This window comes from Cynoglossus semilaevis, chromosome 1 (assembly GCF_000523025.1).
Source record: "Cynoglossus semilaevis isolate Cse_v1.0 chromosome 1, Cse_v1.0, whole genome shotgun sequence".
Classification (NCBI taxonomy): Eukaryota; Metazoa; Chordata; class Actinopteri; order Pleuronectiformes; family Cynoglossidae; genus Cynoglossus; species Cynoglossus semilaevis.
Genome location: NC_024307.1, coordinates 17891200 through 17911652, shown reverse-complemented (window position 1 = coordinate 17911652; position 20453 = coordinate 17891200). Strand labels below are relative to the sequence as shown.

The following is a 20453-nucleotide window of genomic DNA, read 5'->3' as shown; positions in this document are numbered from 1 at the left end:
CCTCCTCCTCCTCGGCAGCGGCAGCTCTCTCCCCCTCCCTCTCTCTCATACACACACACTCGCAGCAGCAGCAACAACTACAGTTTGAAGCCGTGGCATGAATGATCTCATCTCAACCTGATCTCCGCTTTCCCTGCCGTCGATCCTATGAGCCAGGACAAGAGTAAAATAACACAAACTCCAGGTGAGCGACTAACTGCACACTCTCTAGAAACACATAATAGAGCCCCGGTCAATGGTTAGATTCTCCAGGCGCGGGGTGATTTTTAGGAGGAGGGGGCTCTGGAGCGGAGCCGCGTTGAAAACTCTTGTTTTCGGCCAAAGAGGGAGGAAGCGTCTCGGCGCAGGGAGAACGACCAAGTACTAAGTAATCCTTTAGTCCGGTTGTTATCAGTATGAAAATTATGATCCAGTGAGTATATGTTTGGCTTTTACCCTATCACTGATAGGGTTTTCCATTTTTATATAATCCGTCCAGCGGTCCAGCATCCCATCTTCGCTCAGCAGTTAGCCATGTAAGCCGTTAGCCTGTAGCATAAAATGGCCTCATTGTCGTTGAGTGAATTTGGTGCTGAAAAGACAAAAGCGTGCGAAAGGAACAGAGGGCAAAGCTGCAGTTCTGTGGCTCTCGGGTTAACATGTATATATTCCAAAAGGCCATTGTCAGTCACTAGGCAGACCAGAAAACGATTCCATGAGCTACCGATGTTTTAGAGCAGAATTCTGATTTTAACACTGAACCGAGCTAACAGTGCTAATAGAAGTCTTCGGTGGGGGATGGGTGTTTCAGGCTTTAGCCATTGACGTAAAACGAGGCCGCATTTTGTTTGGCTTTTTCTTCCTCCTCCAGCTCCTGACATATGAACAGTCGCACCGTGTAATAACAGTTTTTCAATATATGTCACAGTATAAACAGCGAAATTCACTAAAATGACAAGTTTTCACCGTCGGTTAAGTGATTTCAGCGCCTTTGAAGTCAACCAGGTTAACTTAGTCTAATTTCCTGATTCGCGCTGATCTCCGTATACAGTTTATTTCCTATGACATGGGATTACAATTCTAAATAAACTGAACAAACCGGGTCCAAGTAATTTGTTTTGAATTATAGCATATACCTAAATCCCACGCGTTGTTCCGATGTTAATTCTTCCATATAAGTCATCTTAACTTGTTTCATCTTATTTCATCATCCCACGTTACTATAATGTATTTGTTTATCTGTGGCTGATGCCAACCTATACGTTAAATATTACCGTTTAAAAACATTCGAGAATGCATTAAAGACCATATATAAATTTTAAAAAATGCACTGGTAAACAGACAAACAATCTGAGATGAGAATACAAATAAGTCTTAGCCAAGTTATAAGACATTTAACTTTTATCAGATGTGGTAAAAGGGTAGATAATGGTACAGTCAAAAAGTGGTCATATTACATGATTAAATGTATAGCTAACGTACAACATTTAGCCCCGTGACTTTCCCTCCTCTGTTTACTTGGTTTGACCATAAGAATACAGTTGTTCTTTTATCTGTTATGGTTTTAAGAGCATGGTCGTGATTTAACTTAATGGCTGAATTAACTTGTAAACTTGATTTTATTAGACTTTGTATTTTCCTTGTTATTGTCCATGAGTTGTCCATGTGAAAGAGCTCCTAATATCCTCCGTTGGATTAAAAGTGTGGTATACCATCACTCTGTGGTTTGACCCTTAGTTTTAGGGATTGGAACAAAGAATGTTAATTGGGCTAATAATGACGCATTTCTGTGTTGTTCTGGCTATTGATACGTCTTTTTATTTACTTATATGAGTGTGATGTGTGTTAGAAATAGGGCAGGGTTGTTGCATAAGTTGTAATATTTGCCTGCTGTGGTTGCTTGCTGACACTGACCCATTTCTGCCTCTTTTGTTGTTTTTCCTTACCGTTACTGTGTAGATTTTATGCTTTTAACCTTGTCTTAATTCATATCCTCCAGATATATCCTGCAAAACTCGCAAACTCTTAAATGTGCATTGCACACCAGATATATTTACAATCTCATGTCCGTATGTGTTACCTCTATTTTCAAGCATTTCTTGGCTTTTTTTTAATGCATCCCAATTTTTGTTACATGTCTTTTTCTTTAGGTAGCTAGTCATCTTTAGTGTCTTTTATTTAACAGGAACTGCAGCACAAACGCACCATACCAGGAGACCACACGTGCATTGATTCTTCAATCTTTGTATTTTAGCCCTCCAGGTTTCTACAGCAATGAGTCTGACTCCTTAATGTCCACTATCAGAGAATGTTGTTACCTGTGTGCAGTAAGGAGTCAAAGGCCTCCTGAGACTTCTGAGTTTCAGGTACTAGTCTGTGTTTGTCTGAGAATTCAGACTCAAACTTCTTCAAACGTTGTGTTTGTGAAGCCCGTCATTTGATCAATCCATTGAAGATGTGCTGTAGTTAAATATTTCTCTCTCTCTCTCAGAGGAACATTCTACAGGCAATAATTGTCATTTGACACAAGAATGATGAAGAAATATGGGCCACATCTGCTTTCTAAAATGTGGCTCACAGCGTAGCCTAATTTAAACATCTCCAACGATTTAGATATCAGTGGTAAGTTGGACACCTCTGTCTGGTTTCATCTAGGGCAAGGACAACACTTTGGATTCCTGGTGTGAATCAAGCAAATTTACAGCCTACAGTCTAGATACCTGATGTCGACTAGACTAGTTGTTATGGGCAGGATAATTTGATTTGTTTCAGGCAGGACCAGTAAAGGTCCAGTTATGTTTGAAAAGATGAGATGTGGTAAATGCTTTAGACGCCTTATGTGGACCAAATATGATATCAGGCAGAACACAAGTCTATATGACTGGCATATTTTGGATACCGGCCCTTTTTTCTGGTCTGACATAGGATCAGAAGAAGAACATCATTGGCGAAGATGGGGCCCACTTTGTGGTGTACAGACGTGGCTGCACAAAGACCCGTAAGTCAAAGCTGTATGTGGGCCAGAAAAACCATTCCCTATATTTATTGGCCATTGTACAGTCCAGCAGTGTTAAAGTATTGAATAAAATCTGGTTAATTAAATCAATCCTTTGTCTATTATTTCAATTTGTCATCCAACTGTTCTAATCTCAATGGAGTCTAATTTCTCAGTAATTCAGCCCTAAATGAAAATATTTCCACCTTGTTGGTTTTCTTTGAATTGTGACAGTAACCACGTATTTTAGTAAATTAAGTTTTACTAGAAACAAGTGGGGTACTGTTATGATACTGCCTAACAGAACTTAACTGTTTTTCTTCAGTGAAAGGCTTTGAAGGCCAGCGGTAAGACACTTTTTTTGAGACTAGTTTTTGTCATTGTGCTTTTTTTTTTAACTAAATGTGTGGCCAGTAGAAAACTGAACCAAGTGAAGTGATTCACCAACATGCCCTGCCCACAGGTTTTTACACAGAGGAGAAAGAGAGACATGCACACGGACACTGCTCACTATTTTTCCTACAGATGGAAAATAAAGTGTCACAGTTGGTCATCTGAGCTCAGCCATTTGTTTTACATACATTCGTCTATCTTGGAAGTTGCAGGCCTTTATTGTTAGCAGTTCTTACTGTCAGATGTCTGCGTTGGAAGTCAAGTGCAGTAAAGGAAGTTGACTCATTTTTTCCTTCCCCTCCCCAGTGAAGAGAAAGTAAAAATCTAGTTCTGCTAGTTTCTGAAGTGTGACGTGCATAGAACCCGACACCTGATCTTCCTGGTAAATATCAGTGGTTCTTTACGGTGCTCTTCTGTTTGGTGTATGTTGTGAATGCCGGTTTCTAAATTCTCATCTTTACCCTCAGAAGCACTTTATTGAGCAGGATAAATAATTTTTTGTATTTTTGAATCACAGGTGGCAGTGGAACAGAGCAGTCATGTATTGCTGATGTAACTTTTTTTCTCTGCTGACTTTGATGCAGCGTCCGTCTTTAGTTGGTAACCCTGCTATTTTCGGTGGTTCAGTGGTCTGTTAAAAGTGTGGTTGTTCCGCCCAGCAGGAGTCTTGCTTCAGACTGGCCTAAAATGGGCAGAAATGGTGCTGAACAAAAGCTGCTTGTCGCTCGTACAAAAGTACTTGAAGCATTGACGCAGCCAGGACCAAGCTGCATTGCTAATGCCTGTGCCTCTCAACAGGAAAGGTAGAGCAAACTTTAAGACAAAAACTGCAAACAACTACAACAAAATCAATTCACTGTGTTTTTAGGTTCACTAAGAGTTTGTAGAGCTTATGTTAAAAGTCATAGCTGTTGCTGAGCAGATTCTAGTAATAGATTAATCACTAGCACACAGATTTTACACCATATACCCATACCTATACCATATTACCTCATTATAACACATATCATTGAGTATCCTAGCTATTATTGATTATTGATTGTATAAATAGGTTTTTGATGTTTGATCATAAATATATCGAGTCAGTTTTGCCCTCGAGTGTTTGACCATTTTTCATCTTTTCACCAACGCAGAGAGGCAACATGTTTCCGAAGGGCACCAAGCGCAAGTTCTCAGACTCTGGGGAGGAGGCAGGCTCCAACGGGGACCAGGGCCAGGCAGCATCAACATCTGTGGCAGCCCCTCGGACGCTGACGTCCTCCTACAGTCTACAACGACAGTCACTGCTTGACATGTCGCTGATCAAGCTGCAGCTCTGCCACATGTTAGTAGAGCCGAACCTGTGTCGCTCTGTGCTGATTGCCAACACGGTGCGGCAGATCCAGGAGGAGATGACCCAAGACGGCACCTGGCAAATCATGACCCAGGCCTTGGCCGCTGCCCAGTGTCCTTCAGACCGCCTGGTGGCCACAGAAGTGCTATGCCGGCAGACAGACCCTGCAACAGCAGCACAGGCTGGACAGAGCCCAAAACCCTTCTCTGTGGTCGGTCTGGAAGAAGGCTACCACTCTGAGGAGGTGGTAATGGAGGGAGAGGTGGAGACTGAGGTCACTATGTCCACCTTGTCTCCGGTCTCACAACAGATGCCCTCTGCATCTTATTTGGCAGGGCCCTTTGGCATGGGACCCTGCTGGGAGGAGGAAGACGAAGATGGTGATGGGGAAGATGAGGACGACGACGAGGAGGACAGTGAGGAGTGTGTGTCAGAGGGCGAAGAAGGCGATCGGGATCACCTGAGAGCTGACTCCAGAACAGGGGAACAGGTTTTTGGGACATTTGAAATTAAGCATCCGGTGCCACCCGCTGACCCAGCGCTTGAGGAACTGTTTTCTGACGTGGACCCTTCCTACTATGACCTGGACACGGTGTTAACAGGCATGCAGAGCTCCCCCAAGATGGGACCGTATGATCTGCTTGAAAGCCTCTCCTCTCATGGCCCAACAACCCTGAGCTCCAGCTCCACCTGCAGGTCGGATCTGAACGAACTAGACCACATAATGGAGATCATAGTGGGCTCCTGAAAACAGAACATTCCTCTGGCCTGTACTGAACCCACAGATTCTTTCCAGTCTATGCACCGTTACACGTGCATGTCCTGTATGTGGTGTTTTTACATGCAAAAACAGTTGGCAGTTTTGGGGCAAACTGGAAAACTAACATCTGAATCACACATTTTTGGCAGTTGCTAGAGTGACAGTCAGTTCGATAAACAAGAGATTATGAAAGAAGAATGCATTTTAAAATTGGGACTGTCCCTTTAAAATTAACACGTTTAACACATCTTACAATATATATCATGCTGTTTGTTCCTGGACACATTTTTCAATGAATGTTGCATTTCTGTCACTCATTGTTTGTTTCTGTTCCTATAGCCAGGTGCTGGATAAAGCAGTGTCCATGTCAACATTCACAGCTAAACAACATGACACGGTCTGTTGCTGATAAACCAAAAATGCATTTTCAGAACACAGAGAGAAAACACGGTCCTCAGTACTATACCACTAGAATCACACTGTGTCTTGCTGGATTCAATGGTTACAGTTTAAAACTGGTGCAGGACTTTCAAAGCTGTATAAATTGCTGTATCAGAAATCTGTCTCAGTCCTGTCCTGAACTGATGTGTAGGCAGCAGTTAGTTTCCCAGTTGGTACACAAAACCCCAAAACTGACCAGTACTCTGAGAAGGCAAAGATAATTACTCATAAAATGACGCATTCTTCTTCATGTTTTTTCATTGTTTACGTCTGTCATGCTCCCTCCGTCTGGCTGCCATTAGCCATCTGTCCATTTATTTATTGTTACATGGACTAAGGAACAACTCGCATCACACTACACCCATTTGAAACCAGAACAAATTGTAAATCCAAATCTATGAATCAATGCATATTTTCCTAAAGATTTGAGCAATTATGAATGGAATATATGTATATGTATGTATGTGTATATAGAAATATATTTTTTTGCATTACAGTTGGGGGAACTTTACAGGTATCATTTGATATTTTTTTTTCCCTCTCACCATCCCAGGTGATTTAAAAAAATGTAGCCAGACTTGAGACCTTGTCTTCCCACACTTTGATAAAGAAATAGCCGCTGTCTGCTGTCACATCATTGGCGCTGTTTTTCATATTTTCTTCAAAAGCTTTACACAGGGCAAGAAATTTACTACTGACCACCAACATGGGCTTTGTATTAGAAGTGGACGCAGTCATAAGGCAGCAGCTCAATTAGTGTTGAAAATAATTAGTATGATTGGAACCATAAGCTTGGTTTTCTAATGTTTACTGGTGTTGTAAATCAAACCTGGTATTACACTGATGTGGAGATAAACTACTTTCTAATCTACAACCAGCAAAGGCCCCCTCTGGTGGTGGATCAGTGGTCACCCTGGTTGAAGTCACAGTTGAGAACTAACATTTAATTAACACATCTTCTAAACAGAGTACATTTTTAACTGGGAAACCAACCAAAGTACTGACCCAATACTGGTTTAGATTTTTCTTTTCTCAGAAGTTAACATTAACCAGCTGACCACTTCAGGCAGAGATCCTGCTCTTTCTTTTTTCCTTGACACCTCAGAAATAAACAAAAGCAGCTTTTTTTCATAAGCGTTTGGAGAAACCCTGGACTGATAACTGCATCAAGAAGCCATATTTCTTTCTGTCATTTGTTGGAACTACAAATGAAGAATTCTTTTTGTTAACCCATCTCTAACTTATTGTTTTTATTTATTGTATTTATTTTATCTAGGTACAGACTTCATTGGCCAGATGAAATTATATGTATCCAAATTCAGCCCTCTGTTTGAATACAGTAATGACTTATTACTCACGTTTTCATTTTAACTTCACTAATACTATTACTAGTATTACAGGAACCGGGTTAATATTCAAATCACTATGCAGCTCTGTCATACATGTTTCTACAATGATTGTATACAACTCCACTGTCCATTAAGTCCTTTTATGCAAAACAGTTGCCTTTTCTCCTGAAGATGTGGAAGAAAAAAATCAAATGCATTTTTGTCCAATTGTTCCTGATGGTGATGCAGATAAACTCAGGCAAACAGGATGTTATGAATCAAGTACAGTATTACCACAGACTTGATAGCTGAGCGCCACACTCCTGAAGGATGTCACTCTGGTCTGATTGGGAGCTAGAACTTTAAAGACTAATTACCATTGTAAAATGTATGCATTTTTTTTATATCAAGGAAATGAAAAAAAAACATTGTAGCATCTTTGTAAATATTTTTTATAATAAAAGGTGCAACTATTTACAGTCTGGTTTGATTGTCATTCTCATTCTTCTGATGTATAGGTTATTGTATTTGCAGTAGTTAATTAGTAATGATTGTTTTGCAAAACGTCCTGTTGGTTTGAAGGTACAGTATATTTACCTTCAAACCAACAGGACTTTTTAATTACAAATATCTCAAACAATCTGCCATATTACAAAACTAATTTAAACTAGAGTTTGTAAAGTGGAACACTGAATAGAGATTTTAATGATAGCCAAGAAATATTGGGTTTAGGACAAACCCAATATTTCTTTCACTTAAATCTCTTTAAATGTTTCCTATTTAACAAATGATACTTTTATGCTAGCAGAGACTTCTCAGGTTATTAGTGTAGATAAACAAGACAATTTTCTCAAGTCTGAATCAGTCAAAGGGCATTAAAAATGCCTGCAGCTTACGGTGCACGTTGGCCTGCAGCCCAGTCTTGGTTGGACCATGGTTAAAGATTAATCACTTCTCTGTGAGTCAGCAAAAATGAAGCCTAAGGAGAAAGCGAAAAAGACAGAATTCATCAGAGACAGACACATTAATGTCTTTGTATCAGGCTAAAACATGGAAAAGAATAAACATGCTGCTGAAGAGTGAGACAGTGTGTTAACAGTGTTTAATGAAGCACAAGATATAGGATGGAACATTGTTTCAGATAAACATGTGTTTTTCCTACTTAAAAAGATCATTTTTAAGGGGCCTGAGAGTTTAACCAAAGTTCTAAATAAACAGATAACAGGACTTTTAATGGCACCACACCTGGAATCCAGGTATCTAGAATGTGGATCCGAATTTACTCGCACTTGAATAAGTAATAGGTAACAGACTCAATACCAGATGTGAACCACTGGTTGGTGGCTTTATTAACCCCACACCAGGTAAATTCAGTTGTTACAAGAGCAAGTGTAACACATGGTAGCAAAAGAAAGTTACTTTAAAAAATACAACACACTGTGGGATAAACATTTTCAGTAGCAAGTCCTGAAAGTTTACTCAGACAGGAAGAAGAGATGGAATTAAATGTATCAAACTGCTCACACAGTTGGTGCTAATAAACCAGAAATTTCTCCAGAAAACATTAAGGTGATAATATATATTAATGTGGAAGTAGGAATAATGGAATATTAATATATTAAACACAAAAAATAAAACGATTATATAAAACGTAGGTCGCCGAGCGAAAGCAGCAACTTTGCAGTCGTGACTGAACACTGGAGAAATGGGGAACAAGACAGACGTACTGGAACGTACTACAACACAAATGTAATAAACGTGGCTCTGACAGGTTCAGGAAGAAGAAACTGGAAGGGAAAAAAATGTAATGTGTATGTCCTTATTTGGTAATTAGCCTCCTCGCTTTTCCGGTCACAGCCCTTCTCGCGCCTACCTTCTGAGTCATTGGTCCCTTTAAAATGCTGCATTCAGGTGCTCACGCAAAGCTTACAAGATTTCTAGAGTCTACGGTTGTTCGACGTTTGTAGACGGTGAAGTGAGAAACATTTCGGAGGCTGTATTTAGAAATAAATGAAACGAATTATTATTATTTGGTACAAAAAGCACAACCTAGGGTCGATCTATAAAAAAACAAAACATTAAAAAACTGCCAGTAGATGGCTACTCCAGAAAAAACTAAAATAGTGTAATAATCAGCTGAGTGTTAGCCAAACAGATAAATGTTATCCAAAACCTAGCTTAAAGTTCGAAGAGAACTTGCTGAGTGACAAATATAGGTGGTTCAACTTGTATTCCAAGAAGTGTACCTTTGTTGTTGGAGATATTTCAACCGAAAGGGTACATCTTTACGTCCCTGGCCGTATTTCCCTCTCAGCGTCGCACGTGTGTCGTTAAAAAAAAATCACCTGTCTTTTTCGTGATGCGCCTGAACGCAACAGAAGGTCCGTGCGCGAACAAACGCCCGCACATTCGCTGCCCCGTGATTGACGGAGGCGGAGGCTCGTGCAGCGCCACAGTCCACCAAATAATGACTAGGGTAACTCGTCATCAGCAGGGTAAAGCCAATCAGCGGCGAGAACGTGATACTGTGGCTCCGCCTCTTACGTGTGTGTCAGCGGTGGCTGCAGTGACGGAACATTCCTTAGTCTGTGAGGATCCATAGGATCTACGAGCCCAAGAAGAAGAACAAGTCGCCGAGAGATACTGACAGCCACGGAGGCAGGTTTTCAACTGTACCTCATGATTCTGTTCAAGGACAAGGACACGGAAGGTGGGTTTATTCTCCTGTCTCATTTGACCAATATCTGTAACTGTCCTCCCCACTTAAACTTGATTGAAGTGGAGACATCGGACATAGTACTGGGACAGTTTACCTCTGTCAGAAGTGGAGACATCGGACATAGTACTGGTGTAGTCAACTGAGTGTAGTCAACTGAGTCACTTTTTTTTTTTTTACTCTTCCAGCTTTGTTTAGAATGGAACAGCCAGAGGATAGAGCCAGGTCCTTTCATTATGTAACAGGATGTTTGAATTTTCTGTATTAAAATTACATTCAGAACCATTAATTTAGGTTAAAAATATAATCCTATTGGAAGAGGAGTAATCTAAATCAAAGATATGTAATCAATGTATATTGTTTCAAAATAAATATGAGACTGTAGTGATGGGTGTGTGTTACCTATGTCTGTACTGGATGAGTAAAGTGTCAGTGACTCACAATGGCTAAAATATCGATTTATGCACACTAAATTGCTAAAAGTAATAATAAGAAAAAAGTTATAGCTATAGAGCAAAAAGTTATAGTTATAGCCCTACTACTGAGTGACTACTGATGAATTCATAATGATAAAAAAGTGTAGTAGTCCACATGTTAGATTCTGTTTTGACGCCTGAACTTGTCTCTAATCTGCATTAAGGTCGATGTTGGGTCGAGGTGTAAAGCGAAAGTGGAGCTGTTTGGATGAGCTGGAGCCTGAGCTCCTTCCTGTGACCACGCACGAAAAGAAACAAGATGAGGAGAAGGAGGCCAAGGCCAACGAGCTCCTGGAGCGTCAGGTGGTACTGAGCCTCTGCCTGGAGAAGTTGCAGAGGTACCAGGCCGGAGTGGAACTGAGCCTGCGGCGCTCGGTGCTACTTGTCAACACGCTACGTCAGATCCAGGGGGACATGAGGAGTGACGGGGCAGGAGACTACAAAGTCCAACCTGAGTCCCATCACGTCAAGGCAGAGTTCAGGGAGGAGGACGTGCCTGTGATGTGTCGCGGGTGTGTAGACAATGACGACCTTCCTCCACCTCCAACACTGTCCTCTGAGTTTATCAGTCAGGAGTCAAACAACTCATCTGACCCACACAAGGCTCACAAATTTGACATTTGCTCCATCAGCGACGCAGTAAACGCCATGGGCTACCTCAGCGACCTGGCCCTGGATGATATCTTTGAGGACATTGACACCTCAATGTATGAGACTACTGATTTGTCCACTGCCATGGGTGCTGGCTCAGTGTGGCCCATGAGCATGTCCCTGTGGACAGATGAGGAGATAAAACTGTGCCCGCCTGCTCACAGCAGCTCACCAGGGAGCCTTCCATCCTGTCTGATGGACCTTAATGATCTGGACCACCTCATGGAAATCCTGATAAAGTCCTGATCAACGGGTTGGACTCAGCCATTTAAATCTCAAGAAACAGTTTGCAGCTATTTGGACAAAGACAGGGAACAAGCTTGGCCGAGTGTCCGCTTTGTCATTTTCTAAGGCTTTTTGTTTACATACTACGATGATTTTGAACTAAAATATCTATTTAATTTTTTTTTTCTATTTAATGTACATGATGCTTTTAAATATAGTTACTGCCCTACTTTTAAAAGAAAAAAGCAGACTCTCAGGGTTGGAGAAACGGGATCATGGAAGTTTACTCAGACATCAAACCTTTAACCAGACGGTCTTCATCTATAGTCTTCATCGACATCAGCTACAGAACGTTGTCCAAAAATATAACTAAACCCGACTTTCCATTGCCCGTGTGTTGAGTTAGATTGGTTTGTCTGACCCAACATAAGTCTGGTATTGGGTGTCAAACTAACTACAATACCAGATGAGGGTCATTAAAAACCTGTAATTCATTGCCATGGATGGCCCAAAAAACAATTTCAGGATGTGACCCATTTCGTGAACACTAGATGTGGGCTATTTCAAAGTATGTAAAGCCACATACCAAAGGTCTTTTCAAAAAGAAATGACATAAAAATGTGCATGAGTCATCTGAGTAATTGGGAAGTTGTCTGACACACTTCACCTCTGTAGTGTTCATCAACTGACCGGAGGATGATTGCAGTACTCACACACAGGAAGTGTAGTAACAGACAGGATTCAATGTGATTACTGAAGAGGGCGTGAAGCTTTTTTATTTTACGAGCCACCCCTTGACACGAGGCGTTGAAAGAACCCATGACAAATGGAAACTTTTTAATACCACGGTTTTGTTTTTTTTTATAAATCTCTGCACTATGAAGAACACTTGGTAAGAAATTCTTACCATTTGCAAAATTAAAATTTATAGAAACATTACACTCCAGAAATAGCCTTTTAGAATTAAGTCCTGGCTCTTTCCTTTTTTTAAATAACACTGCTGTTCACATTTTTGTTCAGTTTTTTTTTACTTAAAAAAGTCCAGTTCTGACTGTAGAACTGAACTTTTGCCATGTCTCCATGATCCCCGAGAGGCAGCAGACACCTGTGTTTAATTATGATTATTATTGCAATGTTTTAAATAATTATTTTTCTTTTTTTTTACACTTTATTAGTTTTAAAACAAACATGGACATGGAAGGAGTCCCTACATCTTTGTAGATACTTTTAATCTTTGAGTAATTAAATGGACAAATGTGGGTTGGCCTCTTGAACCCTGATCCTCCACAGCTGGAGATGTTTATGTTCATCTAACGTGTAAAGTCTGCTCTCTGCTGTCATTTATATTAGTTTTGATGGAACATCGTGCTGTTTCCATCCGAGTGAAGGATTCTGGACTTTTTCTCAACATGCTCTAATGCTGTTCTACCTCTGTACGTCAGTGAACCAGGACACTCCTGATAGCCACGGACCTCTGTTGAATGATGTAATGTAACTGTGCTTTATTTTGCTGGACGAACAACAACGATTCAACACCACCAACCATAGACCACAGACCAGGACCACCAGTCCTCTGATCCCCATGTCCACAACGTGCCTTGCCACTGAACCTGGTCTCCCTCTGGATCTAGATCTGATCTTCATTATGGTGTTACTAGGACCATCATCACTTCCTGCCTCCAGCTCTTTTTTTCCTGCTCTCACTGAACACTGCTGGTGTATGAGCTAAATGCATCCTGACAGGCTGACAGTGGAGTTGCTGAGAGAAGAGGCAGTGGACCAGGAGGAGGAGGAGGAGGAGGAGGAGGAAGAGGAAGCAACCTACGTCACTTGTGTAGGAGGAGTTTACAAAAGATCTTGTTTTCCCAGGACGCGGACTATTAGACCAATCAAATAAGGTGGTGGGAGGAGCAAAACTACTGCTGCTCAACAACATGTTTTTGTTCTAAGTGGCTCTGTACACACACACACACACACACACAGAATCAACACATAACTGGATCTCAGATCAGATCACTGCAGTGTTATTTATTACTAACTTAAAAGTACTGAGGGTGTGAAGAAGCACAATTCTGTTTATTTTTCTTGTGAATTGTAATTTAAATGTTAGTAAGCAAAAGGTGTGACAGGAAAATGATAAAGATGTGTATGTTTTGTGAAAATCTTTATATAATTCTTATTGAACTATTCAATAAAAACCTTATTAGAACCCCTGACTGATAACACTGAAACCCACTGTTACCCAACGCAACACACAAAGCACCACAGTGAATCTCCGCTCGGGAAAATAAAATATACATAAAATGAAAAAAAAAGAAGAAAGAAAGCAGAGGCTACCCTCTAGTGGCCGATTATTCAAAAAGCAGGTATGGACTGATAATTCTGGGGAGAATGACTGTGCAAAATCCTGATCGAAATGAAAATCAGACCCTCTGGCTCTTCAACCAGAACTTTCCACACTGGAAGAACGAGTGAAATAATAATTCCCCCATGTTTCCTGATGCGATTTAGAAGAAGACGAGGAGGAGCTGTTTGAGCTGTTAGGAGTTGGAATGTTTGCTCATAGAATCATAGAAACTAGACTTTTGTCAGTAGAGAAGTCCTGTTACCAAAAACTACATCTAAAGGCAAATTAAATTATTCTCCAATAAATGACCTTGACTGTAATCAGTTTTTGAAGTTTCCTGTCAATTTGGCTCCAACAAGAACAACAGGACCAAATGTTCTCACTGTGGTTGCTGAGGATAAAATTAAATCAGATGAGGCTCCACTGAGACTAAAACTGTGACTTTTACTCGAAATTTATCTGTTTATGTTTCACTTAGTTGAGCAGGGACTGAACAGAAGGAAAGATAACAGACCTAAATGCTGGACAGAAGACAAATGTGTCCACAATCTGGACCGTGGGTTGACGGAGAACTTTGGACTTGTTTTGTCCTCCCTAAAATACACAAGTAAAATCATTCTTGTTTTGCAAAAAAAGAATTATGTGTCGTGGTTTAGCATTATTGCTATTGTGTAGCTTTTATTAGGTTTTTAGTTTAAAGAATTTGTCCCCAAACTGTAGGTATAAAAAATGTGATTCCGCACTAAATAAATATGTTCCAAACCTGTTGTAAAAATGTGCACATAGTGGGGTTTAGGTTGACTGTAAGGCAGTATCCATGGGTCTGATGTCAGTCAGCAGGACCACACCAGCCGCAGCAGCAGAACCAACAGCTGCAGAAGTAGCTGGTATTCAGGGAGTGGCCACTGGAGGAGGAACAACACGTACGTGGCTGAACACAGCTGACAGCTACAGCTGCTCTTTAAACACACGGCCGTACTGCGTCTGTCCCACTTCCTCCTGTCTGCTGTGTACTAGGTTGAAGTTGTGTGTGTCTGCAGAGCCATCACAGAGCTGCGGCGCTTCAGCCTGGGTTTACGGTCTCTCTGCAGGCCAAGTCAGTTTCTCTGCAGCGTAGTAAAGCCCCAGAAGCGCTCCATCTACCATGCTTAGTCAGCACACTCTCACTGAACAAACACGTTCTGCTGCTGCAACACAATGGGCTGCACTGAGGACGTTTAAAAGACAGATGAATCACAGAGATTCTGTACACGAGAGAGAGGGAGAGAGAGGGAGAGAGAGGGTGGCAGTATTTGCACCTTTAAAGCGGCAAAAAGACTCTTGTTCATTTTTATACATTATACCAGAAAGTATAGATGACTTCATGTCTTAACCCGAAAGGCTTCACCCTCCACTTCCTGGGTCAGTACTCAGGTGACCGCATGTGCAGTTCATACCATCCATTAAAGATGGTGTAGGTAATCAATAAATCTGCAATACGCTCTTAGCCTAATGTAAATTAAGTGATATGAAAGTGAGAGAGAGAGTGTGTGTGTGTGTGAGAGAGAGGGAGAGAGAGAAAGAGAGAGAGAGAGTGCTCAGAGTTTTTTCCTCTGCTCTACACTAAGTTCCTGGCCTTGGGAGGAAACTGGGATGTGATAGGAGACATCTGACCACGAGCAGGACAACAGACCAGATGCATTTACAACAGCCTCAGTCAATAATATCTCAGTCCTCTTTGGTTTGTCCTGAATCTTACAGTCAAAGTCGCCTGAAAACCGAGCTTTGTAATCTACAGCAGCGGATCTCCAACTTTTTCTACTCTGTCCCACCTGAGAAAACACTGATCTCTCTGAGTACCACCATGATGAGCAACATTAGAATACAGCAGCAGAGGCCTTCACTGTTAGCTTCCACCACAGGAGAGAGGTTTAGAAATGTTTAGAAAGATGTTTATGTTTAAATGTTGTAATTATTGTGCATGGTATGTTTCAAACTTCAACTGAAAATGTAAATGTGAAAAAATCAACCCGCGTACCACTAGAGAGCGCTCACGTACCACCGGTGGTACGCATACCACAGTTTGAGAACCACTGAGCTAAAGAATTTAAGAAGTAGAAGACTGAGCTGGTTTACTTCAGGACAATCTGTCACCAAACATATTGATGGGATACAGAGATCATCACAAAAGGGTTGATGACCAACAGATCAATCATGAAGTTCTGTCTTGGACAAGATGAAGTAAAAGTTTTTTGTGTGTAGATATTTACAGTAAATGTGTGTAGACAGGTGGGTTGACTGATTCAATTAAACCAATTTAAGTTATAGTACAACTGATCTCTGAGTTATAGTGGTCACAGAAAAACATGTACAGTATGTGTCAGTGTGACAGGCATAAAGGATGACTTATGGTCTCATGACTGACTAACTTCTCAGCTGAGAGGACAGTCCCAGGAATGTCCGTGGCCCTGGAGAACAGATACGTGTTTGTCCGATTATCTGACATCCAGATACCGTGAACACCAGAGAGCTGATCTGAGATCTGACCTTAACATTGTGCCTACGCTGAAATGCATCTGATCCGCCATCATTCATTTTGTACAAGGAAACAAATTAGCTGCTGGTATGTTGTTTTTTTATACAACTGGAGCCTCTGACTGATGGACAGGGGCTGACAGCAGAGGCTGTGACCCCTGACCACGAGGATTCATTCACTGAGGGGGAGGAGGGCGGGGGGAGATCGGCCCAGTCCCAAACATCTGGGTTTTTAAGGTTCTGTTGCCGTGAATAAAAATTGATTACAGAATATTTAAGGAAGATGAATATTTGAAGAGTGATTTCAGTCAGTGACGACATGTTGTTAAAGACAAAGTCCTGTCCTGCAAAACAGAATGGACGGAGTGGTCAAATCTAATTTTCTCTGTGATTAAAGCTCCGATAATTAAAGGTTCCTCATGTGGTGGTCACAAGACAGGTGCAGATTGTTTTTACACTACAAGAACACAGTACAGTTTTGTACAGACACGTAAATAGATCATAATAGGTTGAATAATAGTAAATAAAAGTTTAAAGAAATCTCAACGTGTTTTCAAAAAATAAAATTAAAAGTGATTGAGCTTTTGGTTTAAAAACCTACTTCAGAATATATTCAGGCATTTCATTCATTTTTTGTATAGGACTAAATTTTAACTTTTTTGTTTGTTTAGTTCTTTAAAATACAGATATTCATCGGCTGCTCATTAAAATCTGATCGTCTGACGGTTGAATTATGGTTTTCCCTCCGTGTGAAGAATCAAATTAAGTTGTGCGCTTAAAATCATGATTTAGATCAGTTGTTAAAACACCATAAAACATGGAGAAAATAATTCTTTAACACTCGTTCTGTTTGTCCTCAGAAAGCAGCTTCTCCGTGCTGCCGCAGTTTACAACAGGACTCTCAAAAGTCTCTCTTAGTTCAAAGATGCTCTTTAATTCTAAGAATATATATATATATATATATATATATATACAGTGTGTACTGTGTAAATTTTACTGTGTAAAACAAAAGTATTTGCCTCTTGTTGGAAGAGCCTGGGATCACGAGTTGACCAGGTCTATAGAAAGTCCCTGAATCAAGTCTGTTCTCTCTCTCTCTCTCTCTCTCTGTCTCTCTCTGCCTCTCTGTCTTACAACTGTAATGTTAATCATCCATAAAGCTCTAACAGTGTATAGTCTGTGAATGTTGGTCACACAAACTAAACGGATTGGACAACGCTGCAGTTGTTTGATTCAGTCCCAGTGAATTTGTCTGTTCTTCGTCAGTCGTGTCACTCATCTAAATGTTTGCTGAGAGACAATAAGCAGCTCCTTGTTATGTGAGGCCATACTAATCTTATCGTCTTAAACTGTCATTCATTTGGCCTTGCTGTTCATTTGTCTTTGCTCCACAGAATTGGATGAATGGTTAACATAAACATCTTGTTAAAAAAAGGAGAACTTTACTGACCCCACACTGAGGTAGCTGCTGTGTTAACAGCAGAGCTGCTGTTACAGGCTGCCTATCAGGGGTCGGCAGGTATGTGGTCCCTCTGGGGCTCAAACCCAGGACCTTTTGCTTGTAAGGCAGATGTGTGAGCAAGCGTCGACTGCATGCCTGAATGAGTGTGTATATGAAGTATGTCCTCACTGCTTTGGTTTGGGAACTACTATTCAAATAACCAAGTCATCTACCTCCATTGAAATGTTAATATACCTTCCATAGACAATATATGGAACTGATTCAAAACATGGAGCTCTATGGAACAATATAGTTCAATTCCTACAGTATATGGTCACTACTACACACCACAGATACAGTATATATTGTATACTCATTGGGCAGCCCACGGGTGTATCCTGAAGCTTCTTTCATTTCATATCAGATTGTCATCAATTGAACTTCAAAGTGAATTATTCCATGCAGACGTGAAAAGCATTTGACACAAACCTGATTTCTGAATTATGATCACGTCTGTGATGTCTACAGACAAGCGATCGGCAGTAAAGTCATTCACATGTGGCACATGACCTGCCTCACATTAGCCAGTCCGACAGCTCTCATCACCGTTTATGAAGCTGAGTGTCTCTGTGAACTGAACAACTTCTCACCACCTTTTTCCTCTTTTTTTCTCCAACCAAAGCATAACTGCACTCAATCCATTAACACCGTTTAAAACTAACTTAAAACTCCAGTCACAACTAGAACAGAACAATCTTTCAATGTTTCCTCCATCACTGCACTCCACTCACATGTCTCATTTAGCTGCAGTTAAAGTCAAATTTGAACGGAAATACTCGGCCAGGTTTACTTTCTATTTTTATCAAACTAATTCTGAAAAAGAAGCATGAACCATGAAGTTATAATAATAATAATAATTTGAATTTTATTGTACTTTCTTGTGTTACCAGCAGATCTGCATTAACAGGCTGCCCCTGGCAGGTGGCCATGCATGTGGTTCTTCTGGGAATCAAACCCAGGACTCTGTGCTCTGGAGGCAGTAAAAGTAATTAGTTAAAGTAAATAATTTCAATACCGGTACAAATAGCAATGGAAGATAATTACAAAAAATTTAATTTGTTACTCCATCTTAATCATACTTGTCAAACACAAGGCCCGGGGGCCAAATGTGGTCCCCCAAGCCATTCTGTGTGGCCCGCGGGAGCTTAAAAACCGTTTAGTAAAGTCAATGCAGTAGAGTTCTTAACCTGAGAAATTCTTTTTTTTTTTATTACACAGCAATGAACAATATTTTTAGCTTGGGGTTTAAAATGGGGGTTAAGGTAAAAAAAAAGGTATGAGTTTCTAATCTAAGCTCAAAACCTGCCAAACATTTACTGAAAGTTGGTCTGAGAACAATCTCCACTCCACTATCTTGTACCCAGAGAAAGAAATGGAGACGAAACCTGAGGAGAATTACCAAACCACAGATCACATTGAAGTTCTACTGATACCGACCTTCTTGTACAAGTCTTTGAATAATAAATGTTTGGAAAATGCACCATCATAAGAAACATGATGTGAAAATGTACAAAGGCTTTGGATTCGGGAGGTAAACCACGGACATTAAAGAACAAAACAGTTCTTCAGTCTGCGGTGGTGATTGCTTCCTCTCTGGTCAGAAATATATTTGCTGTTTTTTTGTTTTTTTTTTACATGAGCCAAAACTAAATGCTGTGTCACTGGCTGGTCGATGCCAAGTAAAGAGACGACAAAGGAAGTGATGAGGATGTGATCTAATTTTCTCTGACTTGAAAGTAGAATTAAAGGGGAAAAAAGAAGGCTGAAATCATTCCCTAACTTTTGATTAGTTACTGGGGTTTTTTATAGAATTGAATGGCTGGAAAGTGAGTGCACACCAGCAGAGCTGAGCTGGAGAATCAGACTAAAAATACCACCCTGATATTTGATCATTTTATTTTTGCTCTGCTCTGACTCAGACACACCCATAACTGGATAAATGTGCAGCACTTGTGTTTTTGTGTTTGCCGTGTTGGTTGTTCTGTTTTATCTAGACTGGTACAACATTAAAAAAGTGCAGAGGACAGGGGAAAACAACCACATATGAGACCTGCTCTGTTACCTGATACATGAACTTCCTGTCACTAATCTGCTGCCTTGCATTTCTGTGATATTGATCTAAACATTCCCTCTAGCCTCAGTAATAACGATGCTTCAAACTCATGTCCAAATATCCCTGAGTGCTGGCCGCCAAACACAAGAGCAGGAGCAAGAGGAAGAGGAGGAGGAAGAGAAAGAAGAGGATGACGAGTAGGAGAAGAAGGAGGAGGACGAGGGGAAACATTTGGCGGGGCTGTGCAGAGGACGAGAACTAGGGCAAGACAGGATGAAGAAGAGAAGGAGGTAAAGAAGGAGGAGCAAGAGTGGAAAAGAAAGGAGGTGGAGGGAAGAAGAGGGGGATCAAAAAGATGAAGGATAAAGAGGAGAAGGGCGAAGAGGAGGAGACAGGCTGGCAGAGAGATGAGGATAAAAGGTGTCAGGAGGAGAAGAAGGAAAAGGAAGGAGGAGGAAAGGAAGCAGAGGGGGAGGAGCCCATGATAAAGTCAGGATTTGCTCTGGTTCATAAAGATTTAAAAGTTTCAGATGGATTTTATAATGAACGATGCTCTGCAAAAAGACACAAAGCCAAAAAGTCTTTTAAAGGAGCGGTCAATCCTAAATAATGCAACACTGCTCTAAAACCTCTGCTGCTGCTAATTGTTGCTTCCTCAATTTCATGTCCACTATAAATCACGAGAAACCAAGGACCTCCCCCCAACAGCATCACTCTGACACCCACACTGATGGAGGCGTC

At 40.8% G+C, this 20453-nt stretch overlaps 2 protein-coding genes and 1 long non-coding RNA gene across 13 annotated transcripts; 2 read left to right on the top strand and 1 right to left on the bottom strand.

Annotated features, from left to right (window-relative positions):
- The first annotated feature begins 26 nt into the window (after positions 1-26).
- Positions 27-7704, top strand: cdca4 (cell division cycle associated 4). Of its 11 annotated transcripts, none has more exons than XM_025056024.1 (4): positions 27-184; positions 2234-2345; positions 2471-2977; positions 4501-7704. In XM_025056024.1, exons 3-4 carry the CDS (start codon positions 2933-2935, stop codon positions 5446-5448), a joined length of 993 nt encoding a protein of 330 aa, XP_024911792.1. In that variant the 5' UTR covers positions 27-184; positions 2234-2345; positions 2471-2932; the 3' UTR covers positions 5449-7704. The 11 variants fall into 11 exon arrangements, with proteins under 11 accessions (XP_024911792.1, XP_016889570.1, XP_024911788.1 ...); XM_025056020.1 differs by having other exon boundaries at positions 30-2345; positions 2471-2601; positions 2905-2977; XM_025056046.1 differs by adding an exon at positions 4030-4170 and having other exon boundaries at positions 32-2601; positions 2905-2977.
- LOC112487137 (uncharacterized) lies at positions 7456-9610 on the bottom strand. The gene is made up of 2 exons (XR_003049941.1): positions 9476-9610; positions 7456-8208 (listed from the first exon to the last, which is right to left on the bottom strand). It is a non-coding gene; the product is annotated as an uncharacterized LOC112487137 (long non-coding RNA).
- Positions 9611-9804: 194 nt separating this feature from the next.
- LOC103383094 (uncharacterized) lies at positions 9805-13506 on the top strand. Its single transcript, XM_017034090.2, has 2 exons — positions 9805-9939; positions 10586-13506. Exon 2 carries the CDS (start codon positions 10590-10592, stop codon positions 11316-11318), a length of 729 nt encoding a protein of 242 aa, XP_016889579.1. The 5' UTR covers positions 9805-9939; positions 10586-10589; the 3' UTR covers positions 11319-13506.
- Positions 13507-20453: the final 6947 nt, after the last annotated feature.

Coding starts and splice junctions, on each gene's coding strand:
- LOC103383094 (XM_017034090.2), top strand. CDS start 10,590: ATGTTGGGTCGAGGTGTAAAGCGAAAGTGGAGCTGTTTGGATGAGCTG.
- cdca4 (XM_025056024.1), top strand. CDS start 2,933: ATGGGGCCCACTTTGTGGTGTACAGACGTGGCTGCACAAAGACCC. Junction 2,978..4,500: donor ACGTGGCTGCACAAAGACCC/GTAAGTCAAAGC, acceptor TCACCAACGCAG/AGAGGCAACATGTTTCCGAA.